Below are 19,212 nucleotides of genomic sequence, written 5' to 3'. Positions count from 1 at the left end.
CACAATAACCCAGGTTGCTTATCCTTATCAGAATGGTACAAAGGATACACTTTGCCTTGGCTATGTTACATCTATCTACGGCAGGCAATTATAACTGAAAAGCAGGTGAAAACATATAAACAGAACAAATAACACAAAGCATTTTGAGTAATTGCAATAAGAATCACTCAGAATGACTTTAAACATCATTAAAAGGGCACAGTAATAATAATAATAAAAATACTTTGGAATAGACTTTGAAGTTACTCAATAATCGATGCACTGAGAACACTATTATTAAAAAGCAAGAAGCAAAATGAGCAGATTCTTCAAATCTTCAAACACTTCCAATGCATCTGTGTTTGAAGTTTTTGGAAGTTCATTTAATAAATCGATCTTCAAAGCGTTGACATTCTTGGAGGAGAAAATCTATGCTAATGTTACAAACAACTTAATAGCGATGAAGAAAGCTTGAATTATATGACAGTTGATATATGACAGTTATAATTTAGTGAAACAGGTGTTTTTCTACTTTCAAAAAACAGGAGTTTCAAAGCTTTGCTCCAGCTTGGCATTGAAAGTATGCGTTGCTGTCATGATTGTAAAACACAGGTTTAAAATCTCCTCTCACATCCTTTCACTTGCAGAAGTGAAGCTCACTCTGGGTGAGGGATTTGAAAAAGCACTTTTGGATCTGGCCTCAGGGGGGCAGCAGAAACGTGAAGAAGGTGAGTGAGGGTTAAATGGCAGTTCAGCTCACTGAGGCTGGTCCTTTACCAAAGCACATCAATTGGATGTCTAAATGATTCCAGTCTCTTATAGAACTTTGCAAAGGCATAATAAAGTACAGTAAAAGCATGGTAAAGCATAGAAACAATATGCAAACCATTGTAAACTATGGAAAATACATAGTATAACCATGGGAAAACTGCAAAATTACTGGTAAACTTTGATAACTGAGCCTGGTATTACATAAATACACAAACTATATTAAACATTAAAGGTGAACACATTGTTGGCATGAAGGCTTAGTAAAATTCAGAAGAATTGTTTTGCTTACCTCTAATTAGTATTACAAATGTAACATGACTACCTGTTTTGTTTAGGAGTTTTGTTTTTCACTTCAGAGCCAGTTTCTCCTGCCACGACCATTAGCACTTTGCAGGGGGTTTGCATTAGATTTTTTATTTCCGTATCCTAAAGGCTCATTTAAAAAAAATAGCAAATCTGGATTTGGCATCATAAGTTGTTAACAGGAATTTGGCTTGGCCAGTTCCTTTGAATGTAATCTGCAGATTTAGTTTATAGATAATTTTTTTAAAAAGCCAATACAATCAGTATAAAATATTCAAATTATGAAAACCTGTTTTTCTACGTGCAAAATATCTACAATTAAATATTTTCAATGAAGTTGATAAAAGGCAGCTGTTTATATTTTCTCGGGGCATGGGAGGAGGGGGGGGTATATTTACAATATAAAATTATGCTTTTGACAAATTTTTAAGTGCAGTTGCTAGAAAGGCTTGGCTCATAGCGATAGGAGGTAGAGAGGCCACTCAGGTACCATGCATATGTGGCAATTTTAAAATCAAGATTAAAAACCTATATGTTTGACAAGGCATTGCAGTATAAGATCTGTACAGCACTTTGAGGTGTTTCACGACAGACTCTTTATAAATCCATATTGTATTGCATATTGTATTGTAATTGCTATTAATAGGCTGTGTTGGGAACATGACTTATTGTATAGTCAACTCTACTATTCCTGAGTTAAATAAACCCTTTGAAGCGGCCCAGGATGGCAGAACAGGAGCTCAGTAGAGTTGTAAACTGCACCTCTCACTTTAGCTGTGTGTTCTTTTATGATTTAACAGGCTTTGCGGATGACAGCGATGAAAGCCAGGTGAAGAGAGAGTTGGGTGAGTAGCTGGACGCAAGCAGACATCTGACTGCTATTCAAGCCCTTTGTATTGGGGCGAAAATGAAGCTCGTGATATTGTACTGGGTTTAATGTGCTAGCAGAGGGCAGGATTTGAAATGGGCGGGGAAAAGCAGGTAAAACAGTGTAGGTTTTCAAAAAGATATAAGCTTCTAAGAGTGGCTCACCTGGTAAAAGCACAGCCGGGTGGTGTGCAGGGTGAGTCATACAGCACAGGTTTATGTCCTGGCTGTGCAAAAGTGGCCGGTCTTCGCTGGGGATTCGGAAGGGAGCGTCGCATTGGCTATGGTGCTTCAGTGGGTTAGGGAGGCAACCCTGCTGGCCAGAAGCCCAGTGAGCTCAACAGCAGACACTTGCAGAACTGGTCTTTGTCCTCCAGAGGCAGGTTGTTCGATGAAATCTGCTCTCGAGTTCCTGGGTGGAAAAGAGGAAGCTGGCTCGGCCATGAGATCGGAGGACTACCACTAAACCTTCAGTCCTCCTGAGCTGTGTGGGGAATTGCTGTGGTGAGGGGGAAATTATTGGACATTTCAAATTGGAGACAAAATCGGGGGTAAAATCATTGGCACACTAAATTAAAATAATAAAAGCATTATACTAATTATCACTGAACACGTTTAAACTTTTAAACGTTGCCATATTGGGAACTATTGTAACCCATCAGAAAATCCACCATGAGAAGTCTTCCATCACTTACTGCATCGTCTATAAGAGTGTTTATAGCATTTCATTGTATATGAAAAGACTGGAAAAATATTGAATATGAAATAAACTTGTCTCATAGCGGTAGGAGGTAGGGAGGGCACTCAGGTACCATGCATATGTGACAATTTTAAAATCAAGATTAAAAACCTATATGTTTGACAAGGCATTGCAGTATATTATCTGTACAGCACTTTGAGGTGTTTCACGACAGACACTTTATAAATCCATATTGTATTGCATATTGTATTGTAATTGCTATTAATAGGCTGTGTTGGGAGCATGACCTACTGTATAATCAACTCTAATATTCATGAGTTAAATAAACTCTTTGAAGCGGCCCAGGCTGGCAGAACAGGTGCTCAGTGGAGTTGTAAACTGGACCTCTCACTTTAGCTGTGTGTTCTTTTATGATTTAACAGGCTTTGCAGATGACAGCGATGAAAGCCAGGGGGAGAAGAGAGAGTTGGGTGAGTAGTTGGACTCAAGAAGAGACATTACTGCTATGCAAGCCCTTTGCATTGGGGCGAAAATTAAGCTTCTGATATTGTACTGGGTTTAATGTGCTAGCGGAGGCAGGGTTTGAAATGGGCAGAGTAAAGCAGGTAAAACGCTCTTAGCTTTTCAAAAAAATATAAGCTCCTAAAAGAGGCTCACCTGGTAAAAGCACAGCCGGGTTGTGTGCAGGGTGAGTCATACAGCACAGGTTTATATCCTGGCTGTGCAAAAGTGGCCGGTCTTCGCTGGGGATTCCGAAGGGAGCGTCGCATTGGCTATGGAGCTTCTGTAGGTTAGGGAGGCAACTCTGCTGGCCAGAAGCCCAGGGAGCTCAACAGCAGACACCTGCAGGACTGGCCTTTGTCCTCCAGAGGCAGGTTGTTTGCTGACATCCGCTCTCGAGTTCCTGGGTGGAAAAGAGGAAGCTGGCTTGGCCGTGAGATCGGAGGACTCCCACTAAACCTTCAGTTTTCCTGAGCTGTGTGGGGAATTGCTGTGGTGAGGGGGAAATTATTGGACATTTCAAATTGGAGACAAAATCGGGGGTAAAATAACTGGCACACTAAATTAAAATAACAAAAACATTATAATAATTATCACTGAACACGTTTAAACTTTTAAACGTTGCCATATTGGGAACTATTGTAACCCATCAGAAAATCCACCATGAGAAGTCTTCCATCACTTACTGCATCGTGTATAAAGAGTGTTTATAGCATTTCATTGTATATGGAAAGACTGGAAAAATATTGAATATGAAATAAACTTGTCTCATAGCGGTAGGAGGTAGGGAGGGCACTCAGGTACCATGCATATGTGACAATTTTAAAATCAAGATTAAAAATCTATATGTTTGACAATACATTGCAGTATATTATCTGTACAGCACTTTGAGGTGTTTCACGACAGACTCTTTATAAATCCATATTGTATTGCATATTGTATTGTAATTGCTATTAATAGGCTGTGTTGGGAGCATGACCTACTGTATAATCAACTCTAATATTCATGAGTTAAATAAACTCTTTGAAGCGGCCCAGTCTGGCAGAACAGGTCCTCAGTGGAGTTGTAAACTGCGCCTCTGACTATAGCTGTGTTCCTTTATGATTTAACAGGCTTTGCGGATGACAGCAATGAAAGCCAGGGGGAGAAGAGAGAGTTGGGTGAGTAGCTGGACGCAAGCAGAGACCCGACTGCTATTCAAACCCTTTGCATCGGAGCGAAAATGAGGCTTCTGGCTTTGTACTGAGTTTAATGTGCTAGTGGAGGGCAGGATTCGAAATTGGCACGGTAAAGCAGGTTAAACGCTATAGGTGTTCAAAGAAATATAAGCTTCTAAGAGTGGCTCACCTGGTAAAAGCACAGCCGGGTTGTGTGCAGGGTGAGTCAGACAGCACAGGTTTAAGTCCTGGCTGTGGAAAGTGGCTGGTCTTCACTGGGGATTCCGAAGGGAGTGTTGCATTGACTATGGCGCTTCCGTGGGTTAGGGAGGCAACCCTGCTGGCCGGACGACCCAGTGCGCTCATAAAGGGCCACCTGCAGAGCTGCTCTGTATGCTCCAGAGGCCAGTTGTTCGTTGAGATCTGCTCTCGAGTTCCTGGGTGGAATAGAAGAATCTGGCTCAGCCGTGAGATCGGAGGATGCCCACTAAACCTTCAGTTCTCCTGAGCTGTGTGGGGAATTGCTCTGGTGAGGGGGAAATTATTGGACATTTCAAGTTGGGGACAACATTGGGGGTAAAATAATTGTCACACAAAATTAAAATAATAACAACATTATAATAATGTATCACTCAATATGTTTAAACATTGTCATATTGGAAACGATTGTATCCAAACAGAAAAGTCATCATGAGAAGTCTTCCATCACTTACTGCATCGTGCATATGTGTATAAGAGTGTTTACTGCATTTCACTGTAGGCCTATATGGAAAGACTGAAGAAATATTGAATACAAAATAAATTGGTCTACAGTATAATGTGCACTTACTACACCTATATTTGGCCTGTGTAATGAATTGGCATCTCAGACCAGTGAATTGAATAGTAAGGCAAGGGCTGGATGCACACTGCAAAAAAGATGAACATCTTGCCGTTTAGCCACAGAGCAAGCTCTGTAGTGGATAGGTAAGTACGGGTCTTATGCTGATGTCAGTATTATTACCTGATCACCCGCTAGGAGGAGAGTCATTACACATCCATATTTTTTCTTAAAACATTTAAACTGAACGTATTCAACGTTTCCTTTTCCACAGATGAAAGTGATTTCCTGGGGGGAGGGGGTGAACTGGATGGACTGGTGGATGATCTAGAACAGAAGCGTGAAATGGGTGAGTGTCCAAGCCAAGCCCACAGCCAGGAACAAGCAGGCTGTGAGATTGAGGATCCTAAAGGCTCATTAAAACAAAATAGCAAATCTGGATTTGTTAACGGGAAGTTGGCTTGTCGGAGTTACTTTGAATGCAAGCTGCGGTTTTAGTTTCTAGATATATAAAAAAAAAAAAAAAAAAAATCCAATACAATCAGTAGAAATGTTACTGAAAACCTGTTATCTACAGCTGTTTTTCAATCAAAAAATATCTACAGCTGTTTTTCAATGAAGTTGATAAAATGCAGCTGTTTATATTTTCCCAGGGGGCATTTATGGTAATGATATGTTTAGTATTTAAAATGACGCTTTTGACAGATTTTTAAGTGCAGTTGCTATGAAGGCTTGGCTCATAACTGTGGAAGGTACGAAAGGCATTCAGGCATATATGGCAATTTTTAAATCAAGATTACAAACCTATATGTTTGACAAGGCATTTCAGTACATTAGCTGTACAGCGCTTTGAGGTGTTTCACAGCAGGCGCTTTATAAATCCCTACTGTATTGCATATTGCACTGCAGTTGCTATTAAGAGGCTGTGTTGGGAACATGACTTACAGTATAACCAGCTCTACTATTCATGAGTAAAACTGTTAAACTCTTTGAAGCTCAGTGGAGTTGTAAACTGCACCTCTCACTTTAGCTGTGTGTTCTTTTATGATTTAACAGGCTTCGCAGATGACAGCGATGAAAGCCAGGGGGGGAAGAGAGAGTTGGGTGAGTAGCTGGACGCAAACAGAGGCACGACTGCTATTCAAGCCCTTTGTAAGCTTCTGACTTTGTACTTGGTTTAATGTGCTAACGGAGGGTAGGATTCGAAATGGTCGGGGTAAAGGGGGTAAGACGCTGTAGGTGTTCAAAGAAACGTATGTGATCTCAAACATGTATTTCATGATATCTGGAAATGCATCCTAAAGATTTTGGAGAACGAGATTTGTTGTAGATTATCCTGAAGGAATGTTATGTGTGTTATGTGGTGCGTTGTTAAGTGTGCTGTAACAGATTCATAGTCTAGGGGTGTAGAAATTGTTGGGTATAGTTGTATAATTTGGGGGTAGTTTTAAGGGAACACCTTACTCACAGACTACAAGAAAACCCCTGAAGTAAAATAATGACAAGGTCGTGTCGTCGTCCCCCCCCCCCTAACCTCCCCCCTCTCTCTCTCTGTGCGTGATAGCAGGGAGCGAGAATAAAGGCCTACAAGGAAAGCGCTGGCGTAAGTATAGACGTGCCACACTAAAATAAATAATATTTCTATTAATATAATGCATGCTGACCTTACTCACTATCTATAACATTTACAACCCTCCCATCCTTTTATTGTGCTGAGAAATGTGTGGTTCTTCACTTTTCTATGCTATTGATAAACTGCTGCATCCTGGTACCTTTTCTGTACGTCATATCAGCATTTGCATACTCCATATTGTTAAATACAAACAACCAAAATATATTGCACACAAGAAAGGGGGAGCAGTGGTAAAATTACAAGAGTGTAAGAAACAGCACTTACTGAATTGCTCTCTCTTTCCCCTTTCTAGTTGGATGCAGAAACGGTAAGTATTGTTCTATTCTCTATTTCCTAATTAAACCGTAGCTCTGTACTGCAGAAACTCTGAAGTTAGGGGTAGAACGACTATTAATCTGACCGAACAGTCAAGTTAAAATGGTCGAATATGAATTAATGGTAAAGAAAAGCAAAGTATGTTCTATGTTAGGGTTACACACAAACAGAGACAACTGATATAGCCAATTTAACATCTATCAATTTCGCTATTTTATAGAAGAAATGTAAACCCTTTGTTGCTGTCATTCGAACCACAATTCCACTAAATACTTAGATATAAAAGGTGGACATATTCAGGTGGGCATATTACTAAAGATCAAATGACATGGGGGCACCTTGTCAACAGAATAAATTATCGAGAAATGTCTAATAATAATAAACCTAGGGAACATGCTGTCTTTAGAGTGACAAACTGTATAATGAACATTTAATCAAGGTCTTGGTAGCTAGCTTTACAATGTTAACATTTGCCTTAAACAAACATTTTTATTGATTTTATATTGGTTTTAATCAAACTGTGGTATTTATGTTTATATTTGTAAAATTCCAGGTTACAGATCCACCACCTGCTATTATAGTAAGTAGAACACATCCAGGCTGTACTTACTCTTATTATTATTTTATTTTACTTTATTTTTATTTGTGTTGTTGTTGTTTATTTTAATTGACACTACTCTCTAGCAAATATTTGTTTTTTATGGCATGTATAATCCAACATGTTTTGTATGTGTTATGGGGGAAACAAGTTATGTGGTCATTGAATGGTAATAGTTTATGGAATGTTTGATTACTCAGTATTGTGTTCTTGGCATGTCCTTGGCTAGAAGTTCAATAAAATCTAGAAGCCTGGAAGTTTAATAAAATTTCTCTATAAAACGTACTACATGCCACAACATCGTAACTGTGATGACAGACACCCACGTGCAAGTCAACTTCCCGTGCAGGAGGTTAGGACCCCACCTGACACCATGTGGCATAGGGGCTTAGGGAAAGAAAGGAAAATGATATATAATAGTAAAAAAAGTTGCTGTTTCTAAATTATCTGCAATTATTTTTCCCCAGCTCAATCTTGCCAGCATTGTAAGTATATAATTGTATTTAAAAATATAGCTTCTCTAACATTTAAGGGAAACTGCTTCCCAGTCCTTTATCGTTTACCACTAGGCTGCACAACCTCCCAGTCCTTCAGCTCTAACCTCTGTCACACAACTTCCCAGTCCCCCATCTCTAACATCTAATACACAGTGCTTTCCAGTTCCTCATCTCTAACCTCTAATACACAGTGATTTCCAGTTCCTCATCTCTAACCTCTAATACACAGTGCTTTCCAGTTCCTCATCTCTAACCTCTAATACACAGTGCTTCCCAGTTCCTCAGCTCTAATCACTAAGCTACACAACTCCTCAGTTGTAAACCGAATACCACACTTCCCCGCCACACTGCCTTTCATAAACATGAATTATTACACAGAGTAACGTTTTATCTCTTCCCTAGATCATTACCGCCACTGCACCGGTGGCACTTTTCGTAAGTATTTGAGAATAATTTTGAACTCTGCATATTTAGTCAGTGACCCTGTTAAAATGAACTCTATGAATATCCTAGCATTAAAAACAACTAAACCTCATAAAATTAAGAAGTGATTACCTGAAATCAGTTCTGCCCTACATGGAGTTGTTTGTTTCATGTAAAATGATTTATCATTGTTATAAACTAGCAACTGATCAATAACATGAACTCCTGTACAGTGAGGGGGTACCGTCAAGTGCAGTTTGTATGAAGACAAGACGTCACTAAACTCTCCCTTCTCCCTATCTTTTTCAGCTGTTTGCTCAAATCGTGAGTATTGCACACTTGCCATTTGTCATGAAACTTGTGGATGACATTCTTTAGTATAAGTTTCAGAAATTGGGTGTTTCTGGAAGTGTAACACTTAAATACTTTTACAGACACTTATACTTTTACCGTTTGCCCAACCATGCTGAAACTTGCTAGACAAGTTATTGAGTGTGCCTTCATATTTGAGAAATGGAGGGTATCTGTGGATGTCTGAATGTCATACTGTGGATCAAGGTCATGGTGATCCTGTTTTTCATGTGACTGCCCTTGTAAATGTTCACCATAGCAAAAGCATAGCAAAGTGTTCTAAAGCACAGTTTAGCCCAGAGAAGTTAGTAAAACATATTAGTTAACATGATAAACCAGGATAAACTAGGGTAAAAGACTAGTATAACCATAGGAAAAGCATGGGGAAGACTATAAAAATACTGTGATAAACTCCCACAACAAATTGTGGTGCTCAATGCATGTGTGGCAGTGTGCCCCGCCCTTGTGTACATTTTTGTGCTCTGTGTTGTATGTATTGTGTTAATGTTGGTGTATTGAAGTTGGTACATGGGATATAATATGGATTATGAACACGAGTCATTTAAAATGTATACTTGTATTTAGGCACGAGGATTGCACAGCACTTCACGTGCAGGTAAAAACTTAATAATATGTGAGCATAGGAAATTGCACTAGATTAATTCACATGCAGTTGTACCCAGACTCCAATTGAATGATTGATTAGCAATCAAGTCTCGGTACAGCTGCATAAAAGCAACATGTTTTCACTCACTCTGGGTTGTGTGTTCAGTGAGTGAAGGAACGGGTGTGGAGAAGGATTAGTAAAATAATAAAATAGTAGGTGTAGTTTTTGTCCCTGTGTGTCAGTGTCTCGTTTAGTTTAATGCATTTTGTTTGTCTGTTTGTTTTGGCTACCAGTGCCATGTCCTGTGTTTTGTTTGACTTTCAAACCTTTTATTTTCTGTTTGTTTAATTATTAAACTACGCATCAGCGGCTTCACCATTTCAAAACCTGCATTCTGTGTTGGTTCCTGTTTCTGGTCTGACGTCACCCACTACAGCTGTCTTTGTGACAGCATGTCATAAAGAACTGTAAGAAATGTTACAGAGTAGTTGAAGAGGTTGTGATAAAGGCTTTTAAAGCTATTCTTAACTCCTTATTGCACACATTCTCGCAGATCTTTTTGTTTCCAGTCTTTATTTTCACCCTGTTGAAGCTTCTTTAACCTGCCATCAATACTTCTTGTGTAGCAGGTATTACGATCCCACCTGCTCTCTACCAACTTTGCTGCACATTATTTGCGACCCTAACACAAATGACCCAGGCATGATACTGAAGCAAACAGATGTACTATTTTAGCTGAATTTTAATTTTCTATACTGTTTTTCCCCAGAACTGCGTTTGCGCTGTTTAATGGGTAAGTGTCTTTTTCATTTCTTTGTTTGGTGTGATAGTGTATGCACAGTATTGTCAGCTTTATCCACTGTCTGTTAATAAAGACAGTATTACATAAAATAATCTGATAAATACCAATTACCCAGTGTTATAAATTGCACTGGTGAAGCATTGGGCACTGAAACTAATATAACAGGGCCGAGATTGGGCGTGAACTGTCGTAACCACAACGCAAAAGAGCCGGGCTCGTCTGCGTTTGTGGGTCTAGAGCTTTTAACCTCATCTCATCTCAGCAACAGGGCACACAATCCATAATGGCAGAACATCATGCAATATAGCCCATTACACTTGTGCAATACTACTGTAATATGCTTCTAACAGTTTGGTGCTAGAGAGGAATTTCAAAGGGCACCAAGTGGCACACTGGGTAATTCTCTTTAGGGTTAGGGTTTCGATCAAATTGCTTCAGAGTAACTAACTAACTTTTGTTCCCCTCTTTTCTTAGTTGAAAGACGCTGCGGTAAGTTACATTTAAAAAAAAAAAAAAAAAATAATAATATATATATATATATATATATATATATATATATATATATATATATATATATATATATATATATATATAATTCCATTTAATGCTAAAAAGTTTTTTACTAATATATTCTCTTTCTTTTATGTTAACAATTAAGCGAGGAGGTGGAGATGCCGTTACAGTAAGTATTGCACTTAAATGAAATAACATTTTTTGTTGCTACACATAGTCGGGTGGCACAGTAGTTAACTTCTGAAGACCTGCAGGTTTAAAAGTACAAAACAGAGCAGTCCTCTCTTCCATGTCTTTCCACTGGTATAAGAGTCCCCCAAAGGGGGGACATGATTAAAGTCTTTCAATTCTTAGAAGGAGTTGAAATAGTTAACTTAACCAATACTTCAAGCACAGTACAGAAACCAGGACCAGAGGACACAGTTGGAAAGTAAGTGGAAATAGACTTAAGACAGAGGGTAAGATACACTTCTTCACACAGAGTGGTGAAGGTATGGAATGGGTTACCTAGTCATATTGTTGGGGCAGAATCACTTCATCATTTAAGACCCAACTTGACAACATTTTTCAATCAATCAGCTACTCGGGACCGGAAGAGCTTAGATGGGCCGAATGGCCACTGCTTATTCGTAAATTATCATATGTTCTTATGTGAAGTTTGACAGTGTCTCATCCTGAATAAATATTTAACACAGTAGCAGGGTGACATAGCATATGTTAACTGGAAAGGGTCTAGGAAAACATGAAGGACTCTAATAGACATGACAGAGAATGGGATGGAAATAGTGAAAGACTCTGATTGCATAGCAGTTTCACCCATTCCAGGTTTTACTATGAGCTTGATTAGCCACAGTGTACAGGTAACAAGCTCAGGTGTGTCTTTTTAAACTCATAGTAAAACCAGGAATGTATCAAACATCTATGCAATTGGAGTGTTTTCAAAGTGAAATCAGATATCGGTTTTCAAAGATTGCACTGTTGTGGCATTTAGAATCATAATTACAGCAAAAACCTTGATTATGCTTATCCGAACAGCCCCTGTCTGGTTGTGTCCTGTGCTCTTCTGCCCTGTTGTCATAGAAAACGCACTATTCAGCCCTTAAGCTCTGGGATGTACAGAACATATCAAGTAAAGGGTTTGAATTACATGATATCATTTTTAGGTTTCTTGATTGGGAAAGTTTGTAATTCGATTAAGAAACCCCACTTTGTCATATTGCGCATGCCTGTCTGACACAAATTGCCTTATGGACCTGGTTATACATACTCAAAAAACAAGCTGCTCAATGCCATGCACTTCTATTCATTATATAGATCTCAAATCTGCTGTTTTGAAAGAAACATACATTCTAACATTTTCATTTTAAAACACTGTATCTAGTATCGCACAAGGTAAAGACATTTATATGTACAGCCATGCTTTTAGACTGTCTTGCACTTCTTGGGTCATTTCACCTGGAGAGTGAAATTGTCTCCCCCTCTTCACTAGCCTCTCTCCTGTCATTAACCAATTGGCTGATTCCTCTGTTGACTGACAAGCTTTCAGCCAGTAACATGCTTTGACCCACTGCACATTTGAGGTCTCCGTAGCTAATGGAAGTGCAAAACATTTATGAATTTACAATTACTTTAATGCTGACAAAATGAGACCAGTAATAAGGTTGCTCAGGCATAGAAGAAGACAGAAAGAGGGATTTTAAAGCCTAGGATATCACTCCTTCAAAATGCATGCCAATTACCAATTTCTTATTCCTGCAGACTACTATTACAGATACAGACCATGCTACCGCTGCACTTACCGTCGCTGGTGGAAGAATATGTAAAAGAGGGAGTGACCCCCTCAATACTTTCCATGGATGCATGCAGCATTCCACAGCCCTGCAGCCCTGCAATGCACTGTGCTTTCTGCAATAACAACAACAGCAAAGATTTTAAATACTCAGTTGATGTGCAGAGTAACTTCTTGCAATACTATATTCCATACACAATGTTTAATATTGTTTAAAATAGACCTGCAACTGATTACCCCTCTGTAGATCAATGCAAATTCAATTTGCATGTAGCAAATACATATTTATAGTACAGATTTTTTCTTTTTTTCCGGACTGACAAACAAATATGTTCGTGTCATGTCCAAAGCTTCTGCTTAAAATGCAAAAATAAAGACTTATGCAAGCATCAAATATGCTGTCTGTTTATTTACTTCCCAATGAATTACTTTCAAATACTGATGGAGACCAACTGTGTTCTTTGTGTTAAGCATTGGTGTTAAGCATAGGTAAGCAAAAAAAAAAGCCCACAAAAGTATGAAAAGCATATTAATAAAACATGGCAAACCATGGCAGACTATGGTAAATGTATTGTACAACCTTGGGAAAAACATGGGAGAACTGCAAAAGTACCATGCAAAAATACCATGGTAAACTTTTATAAGGGATTCATCACCCATAACATTTAACAATTCCAACGAAATCTAAAGCAACTTCCAGAAAATGAAAGGGCTCGATTCTCAAAGCTCTTTACTCCAAATCATCATTATCGCATTTTCTTCAGCAACTAGAAACCCACCCAAGAGTTTTACCAAACCACCATTAAATAGCTGAAACATTTAATTTAGGGGCTTGTAGTGGTCTGAAGTGGCTTCCTATTGAGCTGTTGACAATTCTGAGTAAATAGCATTTAAAATCCAGTCTTAACTGGTCAATTTATCAGACATTATAGGACATTCCTGTAAAGGACCATTCCAGAACTTTGATGCACATGTGCAATGCATATGTGTCTTATATGAAACATATATCTTCATAATTTCTATCAAAAAGGTTTATTTTTTTCAAACCTTGGTTATTTCTTAAAAGTTTACCAGAACAAAAGCACAGCAAAGTGTAATAAAGCATGGTGAAAGCATGGTAAAGTATAGATAAGTATTCTATAGCACAGAGAGGTATAGTAAAGCACATTAAAGCACATAGCAAACAAAGGTAAGCGATGGTAAAAGCGTAGTATAATCATTGGAAAAGTGCAAAAATACAGCTGTAAACTTTTATACGAGTTATTATAGCAATTCCTTTCAAACCTTTAACATTTTTTTTTTATATAGAATGTTTAGTTTTCAGACCATTTCCTGTTTGAATTGGGTCAAGTGCATTCATCCAAGTGCATTCATCCAGCCATCTACTCCCATTGCACAGTCAATCTGACAAGGCAGCCATTTCTGACATTACACCATGCTGTCAGAATTTGGTACTGCACATGCAGCAAATCTGAATAGAATGCGAGTAAGGAAATTCTGACAGCAAAATAATGTACTGTACAAGGTTAGGGTATCCCTTGTAACAGGAGAGGGCACCATTCCATAAAACCTGCATGTAATGGGAGTTTTTTTTTATCACATGGTGGCAGAAACAACAAAAACAAAACAAATATACTTTTGCAGTACCTTGAGAACAAACAACATTCAGTACATGAGCTCCCGTGTTACATGCCAGCAATCATGCAAACTGCTTCCATGAAAGCTGTAGTGGTTAGCTGTGTGTTCGTGTTACAGGGGGTGTCGTTCATGCCCCCAGCCTCTGCCCTGTTACATTTGGATGTTACCTTCTTTTGACTGGAAGTTTAATTGAAAAGTATTTTATAATAGAACCATTATGTGACATAAAGCTGTGCAGTGTTTATTGGTTAAATCTTTCCCTTAGAATTGTTAGAAATGGTTAAAAAGGTGCTAATCAACTTTTAAAGAATGTTTTGCTTTTATGAGTAAAATTAAGTCTGTTTTGATACAAGACTGTTCTGTTTTGAAAGAAACCAACAACATTGTAAATTAATGTGAATATAATTTTCGCACATACTCACACATTATGAGAAAAAGTTTGTGAACCCCAATGATAATTATAGAAATTCCGTAGTTTTACCATGATAGCCTTCTTGAATCAAAAGTCTTTTCTTAAATATCCAATAGGGTTTATATTAACCAATTCCATGTCTTTTGAAACAAAATGATGTATGAAGTAGATAAACAATGAGTGATTAAGATTCAGGGTATGTGAAAAAGAAAGTGAACCCATGGTTTTATCAGCTCAATTAAGGGGGTAATTAGATTTAGGTGTTTAAATAATTAGGTAGATATTCAGGGGTGAGTTTGGGAGGCCCTACCCTATATAAAGTTCAGAAACTTTGTGAGTTTGGTCTTCACCATACAGGTGTGTGGAAACATGTCATGCCACGATCAAAAGAAATCTCTGAGGACCTCAGAAAAACAGTTATTGATGCTCATCAGTCTAGAAAGGGTAAAAAAAAATAAAATAAACATTTGTAAGGTTTTGGGGTTCCACCAACCCACTGTCAGACAGAATTTACAAATGGAGAAAGTTCAAGACCACAGTCAGTCTACCCAGGAGTCGTCGTCCTACCAAAATCTCTCCAAGAACAAACCGGAAAATCATCAAGGAAGTCACAAAGAAACCCAGAGTAACATCCAAAGATCTTCAGGCCACTCGCATGGAACAATGTTCTCTGGACAGACGAGTCAAAGGTAGAACTTTTTGGCCTCAATGAGAAATGTGTTTGACAAAAACCAAACACTGCGTTCGAACAAAAGAACCTCATCCCAACCGTCAAGCATGGTGGTGGGAGTGTGATGGTTTGGGGCTGCTTTGCTGCCTCAGGACCTGGATGGCTTGCCATCATGGACACAACCATGAATTCTGCATTGTATGAGAAGATTCCAGAGGAGAATGTCAGGCCATCCGTCTGTGAGCTGAAGTGGACTGAAAGTGGATCATGCAGCAAGACAACGATCCTAAACAAACAAGCAGGTCCACAAAAGAATGGATGCAGAAGAAGAAATTCCTCATTTTAGAATGGCCTAGTCAAAGTCTGGACCTAAATCCCATCAAAATGTTGTGGCAGGACCTAAAGCGAGCTGTCCATCAAGGAAGCCCTCAAATGTCATTGAGTTGAAGCAGTTCTGTAAAGAGGAATGGGCCAAAATTCCTGACCAACAGTTACAGGAAATGCTTAGTTGAAGTCATTGTTGCTCAAGGGGGTGCCACCAGTTACTGAATCTAAGGGTTCACATATTTTTTCACACATGGATATTGAATGCTGAATCACTTGTGGATAAATTAATGTTGAAGAAGTATTAGGTTTTTGTGTCATTTGTTTAATCAAGTTCACAAACTTTTTCTTGGCACTGTCTATATATATATATAAAATATAAGCACACTGTTAAACTGAGAGGAAATGTTCAGGAGGACATAAAGATATTTTGGACTCCTGTAAGTGGATCATTCATGCAATGGGCTTGCAATGTACCCAAATGACTTTTAAACAAATCGAGAAAATCACACAGACTCATTACATTTGACATTTTGACGAATCAGAGCAGTAGCAGTGTTCTTTATGGTTTATTAAAGCTTTAAAAATTGGATTGGTTGGTTGCGCAGACCACCATAAATCCCAAGTAAAAAGCAATCTGGGCGATCCAGTGCTTTACAAGTTTAACAACATTAGTACTTTGTAGCAGGGCAGGAGCCCTGCACATTAAGAGTGGGTTTTGTGTCTATATTGCAAATAAATGTGGTTGATTGTTATAATTAATTAATGAAGTACCTGATACTCCTGGGATAGCCTGCCTGTTGTGTGTGATTGATAGCGGTGGACAATCAGCAGGTATTGCTATGGGCTAAAGATTGTCCATGCTACCCGGACATGGAGACCTGGCTGCGTAATCGTGCTCGCCATGAGAGTGAACCGAGATCAGAAGCAAAACCACCGACGGCCCTGCTAGTAGTCGGAGTCGGGGTTTGGTTGTAATTGAACAGAGAAGATTAGTTCAGGGATTGTAAATCCCACTAATGTACAGTGAGTGAGGTGTATAGAGCGGAACCTCCATGCCTTAGGAAGTAGCACAGGCCGTTGTTACGGCACCTTTATTTTGATAGTTTTTGAACTGTGTTTTATTTTGCATTTTTGTACAACTTGCTGTATGTGTCCTCTGTGCGTTACCATCGCTGGTAACATCACATAACCACCTTTATTTACTTTCTGCATCGACTGGCTGCGTGTCAACTTGAAACCCATCGGTCTTGATCCCTCCTGTCACGATCATGTGGCGCAAGTACACGCTACCATTACTTTCGTTGTGTGTTTACATGGGTGGAAAACATATTTATAAATAAATCGATCAAATGAAGAAAAGACTAATAAACCCTATGCACGACTGCTGAGCGTGTCAACTTCAACCCATGTCTTGATCTCCTGCCTGTCACTCAGCAGCGAATGTACACACCTGTTATCTTTGCTGTGTGTTGTCACACATCTGTAAATTCATTGTATAAATCCATCATACACTCATCTTGTGGCCCATTGCTTTATTTGGCTATTCCATAGGTTGATCCGTATTATGGGTGTAGGGGTGGGCAGCTGCAGTTCAGAGAGTCAATCACCGTCAGGGCACTCTTGCTGTGAAAGGCATGCTAACATTTTCCTAAAGCCAGACCGGTGATACGATCAACCAATCAAAGACCTATATTTTCTCTACAGCAGTCCAATCATAAGTTAGCTGAGGCGGGACAAACAGTTCTGTTAACTGTAATTTCTGGCCGTTTTTATGCAACTGTCCAGTTTGCTGAATGTCGATGTTGCTAACTGTACAGAGACTGTTCATTTACTGAGAAATCATAGTAGGCTACAATTAACATTTTAGGAGCATATTTAGAATTCATTATTATAACAAAAAAAATGTCAGAATGAAAAAAATCCATTCCAGCGACACTCAAAACCTTACAAACTGGTCTTAGTCATGATGTTCAACTGTGTGAGTAGAATGAATAACAACGCATTTCTATGTATTGTATATATAGAAATGCTTGATTGATGTTTACTTTGCAGGTGAATGAACTCGTTACATTTACAGATCAGAGTGTGCTACCACAGTAGACTTTGGACAGTATCCAAAGCCTTTTTTTTTATTTTACTTCAAAAACATACAGCTATGTTGGACCAGCTGGCCTTTAAAGAAACCTATATAGTATTTCCTTGTGATACAATACTGTCCGTATTCAATAAAACAGTGGCATTATCAGTTCATTAATTTGAAAACTCGACGCCTAGCTATGGAGCCAATTGTGTATTTGAATGGTCCTGTATGTATGTGTGCAGGATATATTGTGTGTTCTCGTCTGCTGTCATATCGGTACATGTAGCCTTTTTGTTTCGTTCAGGGGGTGAAGTAAAAGGCACTCACCTGCGGGATGACTCAGCCTGCTCTCTCTCATCTCAACTGCTTATAATAGCTATTCCACCTGTCAATCTCTCTCTCTACTCTATTTAAGCTGTGTACTGCTTCCTGCTCTTGTCTTTCGTTTTACGTTTTCTTTTGGCTTTCCTTTCACCGGTCTTTCATTTTACATTTGCGTGTTTAGTTTCGCATACGCTGCAGGAAACTCTGCGTCGAATACTCCTCAAAATATTTTTTCATTTCTCCGATGGACTGTCTACTTTTAATACAGACCTCTACCCAGCACCCAGACCTGCTGCCCTGGCATTATGCGCAGCAGCCAGGAGACATACCCGAATTAATCCTTAAGCTTCATAACAATATTTCTATGACATGAACTCCCTCATTCACCCCATTTCCGTTTCTATCTTCACCTCTCCTTCATTACATCTTTTCTTTTAGTGGCTCCATTGATCGCCCCAGCCCAGGCAGTTCCAGCCCCGCCACATCTATCCATTCCACAGTACAACCTAGTTACTGCATCTGCTTTAGGCTCCAATCAGCAGCCGTAATCTGACGTAATCCCCTCTCACCGTTGATCCAAGGGCAAGTTATAGAAGATAGTAAAGTTCCACACATGCCCCGTGGTCATACACAGTTACGCTCTGCACTGTCCAGCAGCAACAAATGCACCTATTTTCTGCACCTTCTTGTGGTCATAGACTCGACCCGCTCTCTCTCTGTCCAATGCATATGCAAAACCTTCCTTCTGCTTCCTCTGAAACCAGAATCTCCGAGTCTCTAATTCAAGTTGAGCTGGACAAAGAATTCATGGCCAGCCCCTTCCCGGCTCCGTTCCCAGTCTTCAGCATTAGCCCATCAGAATAGTGACCCACAAAATATCGGGAAGCGCCTAATCATTGACTCCAGTCTCAACGCCCTAATTCTCCTCGATTAACTCTTGCTTTGTTACATTACAGCTTCCAACGCTATTAATCAGTCGAAGCAGCTGGCCACGGTGCTTGGCTCTCAAAAGCTGATATTTTAGATGCTTTTAAATCATGCCTTTCTCGGAATCACCTGGGTCAATGTCAGTCAGAAACCAGCCTCCCACACGACAAATCCTGGAATAATTTTGTCAGCTCATTATCAACTTCCA

At 39.2% G+C, this 19,212-nt stretch overlaps 1 protein-coding gene across 14 annotated transcripts in view; it reads left to right on the top strand.

Moving 5' to 3' along the window:
* Positions 1–19,212, top strand: part of LOC121319517 (sodium/potassium/calcium exchanger 1-like) — a 51,535-nt gene that overhangs the window by 675 nt on the left and 31,648 nt on the right. For 8 of the 14 annotated variants that reach the window (XM_041257028.1, XM_041257026.1, XM_041257029.1 and 5 more), the window contains exons 2-7: positions 627–707; positions 1,854–1,898; positions 3,043–3,090; positions 4,234–4,281; positions 5,373–5,447; positions 6,155–6,202. In XM_041257028.1, the coding sequence (XP_041112962.1) occupies positions 627–707; positions 1,854–1,898; positions 3,043–3,090; positions 4,234–4,281; positions 5,373–5,447; positions 6,155–6,202 (345 nt within the window). The remainder of the gene's footprint in view (positions 1–626; positions 708–1,853; positions 1,899–3,042; positions 3,091–4,233; positions 4,282–5,372; positions 5,448–6,154; positions 6,203–19,212) is intronic. The other 6 variants (XM_041257022.1, XM_041257023.1, XM_041257024.1 and 3 more) reach the window with 6 other exon arrangements.

The sequence above is a fragment of the Polyodon spathula genome, chromosome 8 (genome assembly GCF_017654505.1).
Source record: "Polyodon spathula isolate WHYD16114869_AA chromosome 8, ASM1765450v1, whole genome shotgun sequence".
NCBI classification, from domain to species: Eukaryota; Metazoa; Chordata; class Actinopteri; order Acipenseriformes; family Polyodontidae; genus Polyodon; species Polyodon spathula.
Note: the sequence above shows the minus strand (reverse complement) of the source record. Positions and strands in the feature narration are given on the sequence as shown.